At 38.8% G+C, this 8,560-nt stretch overlaps 1 protein-coding gene across 1 annotated transcript in view; it reads right to left on the reverse strand.

Annotated features, from left to right (window-relative positions):
* FAM160B1 (family with sequence similarity 160, member B1) overlaps positions 1-2,032 on the reverse strand; it is a 39,036-nt gene extending 37,004 nt beyond the window's left edge. The window contains exon 1 of the mRNA XM_011927922.1: positions 2,000-2,032. Within this exon, the coding sequence (XP_011783312.1) occupies positions 2,000-2,032 (33 nt within the window). The remainder of the gene's footprint in view (positions 1-1,999) is intronic.
* Positions 2,033-8,560: the final 6,528 nt, after the last annotated feature.

Consider the following 8,560-nt stretch of genomic DNA (forward strand, 5'->3'; position numbering starts at 1 on the left):
CCTTGCCCGGGGCAGGAGGCGGCCTGGGGGCAGCCACCGCCCTCTCCCGGCTTTCTCAGCGCGCATGGGACACCGGCTTTCTGACGTTTTTACAGCTCAGCGTTTCTCAAGAGTTTTGTTTCTCCAGTGGAAGTAACAGGCTGACTTTATAGGGACGCGCAGCCGTCCATATATGCGTATAGTATTCAGAGGTTCTTTCTGTAAGGACCGATTTGGAAGACTCGTAAGGAAACTGTTCTTTAAGCAAACATTGGCAATGGATTTAAATGCCCAGAATTTGAACAAATCAACGACTGCAGGTGAAATGGCTTTGCTAACTATAAAATATATTATTCAACATTAAAACAGGAAATCCCACATGAGCACATGGTAAGACGACTGGCTCTAAATAGCCCATTAAAATATTTATATATAATATATAATAGAATTTATTTGTGACATGGTTGATAGGTGTAGTGACTCAGAACAGCATTTTCTATTCAGTTATCAGATGATACCGGAAAACAGTAGCGAGGGAAAGAATCTGAAAGGAGTCTAATAAATGTCTAAGGCGGATAAATAGAGCTACAAGGTAAGCACTTGGGTGGAGGCTGCTTAAAATACTCCCCAACAGTGTATTAGTCAAGCCTTGAAGAAGCAATTCAGGCTAGTAAAGTTTAGGTTGAGTTAATACAAATTATGAAAATATTTGTATCCTGAAGAAATTTGTTTTATGCTGGTGTTGGCATTTTACCAAAAGTATCATTAAGTTGTTAAGATGAGGTGGGGAGTGAGTTTTGCATGACCAGTGATGAAATATATATCTGGCCCAGGCGCGGTGGCTCACGCCTGTAATCCCAGCACTTTGGGAGGCAGAGGCGGGAGGATCACTTGAGCCCAGGAGTTGGAGACCAGCCTGGCTAACAACATGGTGAAACTCCGTCTCTATTAAAAATACAGAAAAAAAAAAAAAAAAAAAAAAAGGAGGTTTCAAAGGTATGTTAAATGAAAAATTAAATGAAAATGCCCAATATTCTAATACTGACATATCAGTAAAACAAAATTACTAATAGCCAGGAATCTTTGTACCTAGGACTTTGAAATGCAAAACAGTAAAAAGCTGCTACGTAATTAGTTACACGTCATCACTACTAAAACATGTACCAAAGTCAACTTCGTAATCAGATTAAAACTGTACCCTACATTCAGTGACATACAGATGTAAATCTTTTCTTTTTTAAGCTTGGGATAGGCAGTGCATATTTTTAGCAAAATAACTACATGAACAAGATACTAACAATTTAAATTCCACAAAGTCAAAAATGCTCAACATTTTAGCTCTAAAACTTACTTCAGAAGTTTTATGACCAACATTATATCCCCTCAGTCATCTTACAGCAAACCTACAAGTATTTCAAATGTGCATTAAATGGATAGAAAAAGATTTGCATACATTTTCTACATTTCTTTTCCTTAAAGAGTGAAAGAGAGTGAGAGCTCCCCTAGTCCTAATGTTGTCAGAGGCCTTTGAACCAGAGCGACTCCATCTTGAACAGGAGCTGGGTAAAATGAGGCTAAGACCTGCTGGGCTGCATTCCCAGGAGGTCAGGCATTCTTAGTCACAGGATGAGATTGGAGGTCACAGGTCCAATATCACAAGATACAGGTCATAAAGACCCTGCTGATAAACAGCATTCGGTAAAGAAGCTGGCCAAAAGTCACCAAAACCAAGATGGTCACAAAAGTGACCTCCAGTTGTCCTTACTGCTCATTATACACTAATTATAATGCTTTAGCATGCTAAGAGCCACTCCTAATAGTGCCATGACAGCCTTCAAATGCCATAGCAATGTCTGAAAGATACCCTATATAGTCTAAAAAGGGGAGGCAGGCTCAAGGCTGAGAATGGCCCACCCTTTTCCCCAGAAAATTCATGAGTCATCCATCCCTTGTTTAGCATATGATCAATAAATAACTAGAAAAATAGCCAACTAGTAGCTCTTGGGGCTGCTCTGCCTACGGAGTTTTGTTTCTTTACTTCTCCAGAGTCCATTTTCATAGCCTTCATCTAAAGAGATGACCTAAAAGAGGTCATGTTATTCTTGCACTTCTACTGGTACCATTTTGATTTCTTGGTGTCCTCAGCATCCACCTCAGAGCTGGCAACCTGTAGAAACAATTTCCGAACTATTGTCCAAATTATAAATATTGGTCATAAACATCTTAAGTGTTTCAATCAAGAAGATGAAATGTTATTTATGGAATAAAATAGACCTGAAAATATTTCAACAATCATCAATATCGTCCACTGTAAATAGTACCGTGTTAAGAGAATAAAATATTCACCTTATTTTCAAAAAATAAAAAAGACTGCAGGAATGGAGTTAAAATCTTTGGGAGTACTTTAACTTCAAGGAGAACATGGGGAGAAAAAAACTTATGGGAGATGGAGGGAAAAAATGAGGAAGAAAATTAAGAATCAAAGTATTAACTTGGGAAAACAGTATCATCTTCCTGAAATTCTTAGATTAAAAAAAGTTTCAATCAGCCACTTGTTTTTAGAATGTTCTCAAAATACATAAAACCTCTTCCTAATTTTTTTTGGACCTGACTTCTATAGACTACCTTTATATAGTTAAGTGCATTCACAAGTGGGACAAACCCAAATGAAATTTGTTGTTTCAGGAACTGTACCTAGTTTCTTAAGTGTCAATGTTACGATTTGTTAAACTTTTCCAAGGCAACCTCCTGGCTATATGAGGAGTTACAGTATCCTTTTTCCAGATTATTCAGGAGTGGGAATTAACTGTATTTCAAGGGAATTGAAACTGTATTCTCTGGTCACTAGGCAGAGATGTCTTATCGCGTTTGTGTCAGGACCTTTGTTGTAGGTTATAGTCAAATTCAAAGCAGGATAGTGTTACTTTGTGAATACCTCCCTCCAGGAGTTAGATTTAAATAAGAAACCCATTTAACTAGAGAGCTAAACAGTTCTTAATTGCTAATAACTTAGATTAGTAACAATCTTGTTCAAACATGAATAAATTTCCTTATTTATGTAAAACTTTCTAGTAAACTTGCCATTCATTACTAATTGTAACGTGCAAATCACCTGTTTTATTATTGCATAAAAACACTGATGCTGTGAGTTAAAAAAAAAAAAAGTGTGAATCAGTACCAAGAGATTCCAATTTTTTTACAATACAGATAATTAAATTTTAAAAAATTCATGCAATGACCATCACAACCCCAAAGTGACATGAAACCCTTAACTAGACTTTGCTTTCTCTGCAAAGCCTGGCTAGACTCTTCCTGCCTAGGATGGAATCCCTATACATGCCTTGATACTCTTGACCAGCTGGCTTGCTCTCTTTCATCCCATATCCCACTTTTGTCATTGTTTAATTATCCATCTCTTCCACTAGATTGTCAGTTCTATGAGGGCTGGGACTGTATCATCTTTTTCATCACTCAATCTCTGGTTTCCAACTCAGGCATGACACAGAGTTAAGAATTTGATAATATATATTAAGTGAATATATAAATAACACAGAAGTCACTGCCTTTTAATGAGTAGTTATGTGCCAGGTGTAATACTGCAAATTTTGCACATACCATATGGTCTTAAACTCTCATGATAAACCTATTTTGCTCAAACTCTGAAGACTCAAAATCAGTTAACTGACTTAACCAAGGAAACACTGCCTTTAACTGGGAGCCTGGACTGTGTCCAATACACCCATCACACAAAACTATCTAGATGGATAATTCAAATGAAAACTAATGTTCTAAAAGTCACCTCTGCTTTTACTGTGTCTCATGTATCATCAACATTCCACTCCCAGATTTTATTTTATTTTTGAGATGGAGTTTCGCTCTTGTTGCCCTGGCTGGAGTGCAATGGCATGATCTCGGCTCACTGCAACCTCTGCCTCCTGGATTCAAATGATTCTCCTGTCTCTGCCTGCCGAGCAGCTGGGATTACAGGTGCATGCTACCACGCCTGGCTAATTTTTGTATTTTTAGTAAAGTTGGGGTTTCATCATATTGATCAGGCTGGTCTCAAACTCCTGACCTCAGGTGATCCGCCCGCCTCAGCCTTCCAAAGTGCTGGCATTACAGGCATGAGCCACCACGCCTGGCCCCACTCCCAGATTTTTTAAATGCTTCTTTCTGCCCCCAACTTTCCTAATGACCTTCCCCATCTTCTCTCCCCCTCCAAAGTCTTGCTCACTTCCTCCCAGAGAGCCTTTTATAACAACTCCAATCCTAAATGCTTGCTCCCTTCTCCTATAGAGTTCACTGGCTAAACCAATCATCCAAATGACAATAATGGTTTGACTTTTACTTAGCACTTACTATGTGCCAGGCACTGCACTAAGCACTTCATGAACATTATCTCATTTTAATCTTCACAACAATTCTATGATAGGTTTAATTATTTCCCTTTATAATGAAGAAATGGAAATGTATACATATCAACTAACTTGTCCAAGTACAGAAGAAAGCGATAGAGGCAGGAATGGAACCTGATTCTTTCAGGCTCTATGAGTTAGAACATATTCTTACGCATTCCTTATTCTATAATCTAACTTGTATATTTGTTTTGTTTTCCAAATGAGACTGTAAGCATTGTGACCAAGGACACAAGTACACCAAGTACACCTTGTTTCCCTCACTTTGAGCCACGCTTTCCTGGTGACTCAGAAGACATGTGCTGAATGAGTGAAGGACTGAAGCTAGAGATCACTTGTTGGAAAAGAATATGCCAAGAAAACATGAGATATACTTGATTTGTGGTTTGAATTTCCAGGGCACAGGAGATTTTTAAGGAATTGCTAGTCTCAACAATCATCATGAACTCTTAACTATAATTTTAAAAGAAAACATTGCACTTACATTCTGAAAGATGACTTCCATTAAAGGAATTAGCTAAAATGATAAAACTCTTCCCTGACACTGTCCTTTATCCTCTCTGGAATAAATCTGCCCACAAAGGTGGAACTGGTTGGAATTTAAGAGGAACATGCCCTTGGCACATTCCCTAGTGAGGACTAGGCTCTCAACAAATACCAAATTGTATTAAATGGAAAGTGTTTTATCTATCTTTTGAAGAAGCTGTGTTAAAACAATCCAATCTAACCCTGGAACTAACTACAAGAAAGGCCTGAATTCAGACTTGTGACATGTGACAACTGGCTAACAGAACAGATTAATTTCATAAGACTCTTACTGGCCAATCATTTCTATACTGAGAGAAGACTGTCATTTCTAAAAAGGGAGGCAGGAATTACATTACAGTTCTTATTTTGATCAAGAAGGTATGAACTTCTCTTCCATACTCAAAATGCAGTCTATCAGATTAATAACACATTTTCAAATATTAATTTTGGAAAATATCTGTCATATTTTTCACCTTGTAAGTAGTTACCAGGGAGTGAGGAGAAACTATTAATTAAACAATAAGAAAAACACTATGTTGAAGCCTCACTTAAATGAATATGATAAATGATAATGATAAATGAATATGAAAATGATAAATGATAAATGAATCCAGTCAACGCTAAAAAAAACTATTTGGGCCAGGTATGATGGCTCCATCCTTATAATCCTGGCACTTTAGGAGATGGAGGTGGGAGGCTCACTCAAGCCCAAAAATGTGAGACCAACCTGGGCACAGTGTCTACATTGTGAGACCCAGTGTCTACAAAAAATTTTTTTAAAAACTGAGTGTAGTCATGCTGGCCTGTAGTCCCAGCTACTCAGGAGACTGAGACAGGAGAATTGTTTGAGTCCTGGAGGTCGAGGCTGCAGTGAGCCATGATCATGCCACTGCACTCTAGCCTGGGTGACAGAGACCCTGTCTTGAAAAATAAGTAAATAGTTAATTAAAAATTAAAAACCCATTTGAAGGCTCGCCAATTGAATAAGGAAACCTGGAAAGTAATCATACCAAAATGGTTGGAAAAGCATTACTCCACAGACTGATCCAACAAAATAATGAAAAAACGTCATGTCAGCATCCAGGTATTTTCTGTCTCTGTATAATCTTGATAATTATGCTAATTGGAATAATGCATCAGGAAATGCTAATTGGGCATACAAATGAACAGGAACACACAGAAGAGCTAACAAAATGAACTGAGGAACGGTAAGATTGCTTCATAGAGGAAAATACCAAGCAAATTAATAAACAGAACTGAATAACTAGAAACTAATCTTGGGCTACAAAAATAAATTATCCAAATACCACAAGGATGGCTTATTCATCATTGCATGAGTTCATTCCCAAGAGAGAATGTTAAAAGGGGGGAAAAAAAGGTTAGTATAGGACATCAAACATTTTCCATGAGATTTAACCTCCTATCAAGATAAGATGGGTGGTGCCACAAATGAAAACATTAGGTCTAAGGAAATGAAAACATTACATTTCTAAATGTAATGCATTAATTTCAGGACTAGGTGAATACAAGCCACTCTAACTTTTTCTCACTAACCTCAGCAAAGTAGGCTAAGGATATTACAGAGCAGGAGCCAGATAATTTGGCAGATGCTAATATATACAATTATAAAAAGATAATGAGGACAAGAAAACACAGGCCTTCGGATAAAAATGAGCCTTTACTAGAAGAGCAAGAAAGCCGTCTTTCTTTTTCTAAGCACTTATTTCTGTAAACACTAGCCTGACGGGTAAAGGATATAAATACAGTTGGTATCTGTGGGGGACTAGTTCCAGGACCTCTCTTCCCACCCCTAAAATCTGAGGATGCTCAAGTCCCTGTTTTAAAATGGCATAATACTTTCATATAACTTATGCATACCTGTATACTTTAAATCATCTGTAGATTGCTTCTAATACCTAATACAATGCCTACACATCACTTCATTCACATGGATTCAAGGCAATACTTGAATGTGGCAAATTCAAGTTTTGCTTTTTGGAACTCTGCAGAATTTTTTTCCCCCTCGAATATTTTTTTCCCTGAGTTTGGTTGAATCACAGGTGCAGAGTCTACGGATAAGACAGCTGACTGTGATGTAGTAAATTTTGATTCCCAAGTATCTCATTAAGTATTCCCAAGTATTTCATATATTCAATGTCAACATAAAATGATTTGGGCTGGGCGCGGTGGCACACGCCTGTAATCCCAGCACTTTGGGAGGCCAAGGCAGGCGATCACTTGAGGTCAGGAGTTCGAGAGCAGCCTGGCTAACATGGTGAAACCCCATCTCTACTTAAAAAAAAAAAAAAAAAAAATTCGCCGGGTGTGGTGGGGTGTGCCTGTAATCCCAGCTACTAGGGAGGCTAAGGCAGGAGAATCGCTTGAATCCGGGAGGCGGAGGTTGCAGTGACCTGAGATCACACCACTGCACTCCAACCTGGGTGACAGAATGAGATTAGGTCTCAAAAAAATAAAGAAATAAATAATAATAAATAAAATTAAATGATTATTGGTATTTTTAAAGAAAACAAAATATGTTTTAATAAATTGCAGTTACATTCTTTTAACAAAAGTGCTTTAGAGTGTGCATAAGCAAGAAAAAGCTAAAAGTTGTCTTGAAGTCTGCAACTGTCATTTCCTTCCGTGTAATACTGCTCTACATTCATGAAACCCTGTTTTTCTTGTTTGATACATTTGCCCAAGAGCTTGTCCTAGAGCTAAATTTTTCAACACTTCCCATGTATCACTTAAATAACAATTGTACTAGAGTTTGTTTTTATTACTGAAGGCAAAAACTCCATTTTATTTTTGCCTGCCCATAAAAAATTGTTGTATCTGATATTTCTTAAAATGTACATTTTAAAGTGCCCTATCGCATCATACGAACACAGGAAGAGAATATCATGTTAAAAATTAGCAAAGTAATTGTTTCTGCACAGAATGCATTTTTCAATTTTGGGCAGTTCTCCCAGAAAAAAGTAAACAAGTAAAGCAACTAGCACTCTTACTAGAACAGTGACAAGACATTTTCTTTTTAGTTTCTTTTCATGTATTAGTCTGTTAGGATACTTGAATACTGTCTCTCTATGCTGGTGTCTAAAACCCTCAAAGGAGAATACAATTGCAGGATAAACGAAGAGTGTCCAGGAAGAGAACTATACAAGAAAGGAAACAGATGGTCTCTGTACTCGGTGAGCTTGGAAGCTGTCGAAAGCAAACTCGATTGGACCCTCCAAACCCCTATTTCAGATCAATCTATAAGGTTCAGCTGAGTTCGGCCTCCTGGCCCAAGAAAGCAAAAGCCAGCAACCCGGGGGCTGGTCGGCGGCTCCCTCGCCAGGGTCGCCCCACAGCGAGACCATGCCTTTCTCACCCCTACCCCCCCAAAACCAAAACAAAACAGAACCCAAGCCCAAGCGGTGCTTGCTCGTTTCTTTTGTCTTGCTCAACCGTGACCACTTTTTTCCGGAGAAGGTTAACGTTAAGGGAGCCCGGGGTAGCTCCGTGCGACCGCGCCAGGTGCTCCCCGAACCCCCGTCCCCATCAGAGGAATGAGGCGACCACCGAGCGGGGTCGGGCGGCCGGGTCCTCCCCGGCACCCCCGCCCTGGCTCCTGGAGGAGAGCAGGGACCGCCGAC

The sequence above is a fragment of the Colobus angolensis genome, unplaced genomic scaffold, assembly GCF_000951035.1.
Source record: "Colobus angolensis palliatus isolate OR3802 unplaced genomic scaffold, Cang.pa_1.0 Scaffold75, whole genome shotgun sequence".
In the NCBI taxonomy this organism is placed as follows: domain Eukaryota; kingdom Metazoa; phylum Chordata; class Mammalia; order Primates; family Cercopithecidae; genus Colobus; species Colobus angolensis.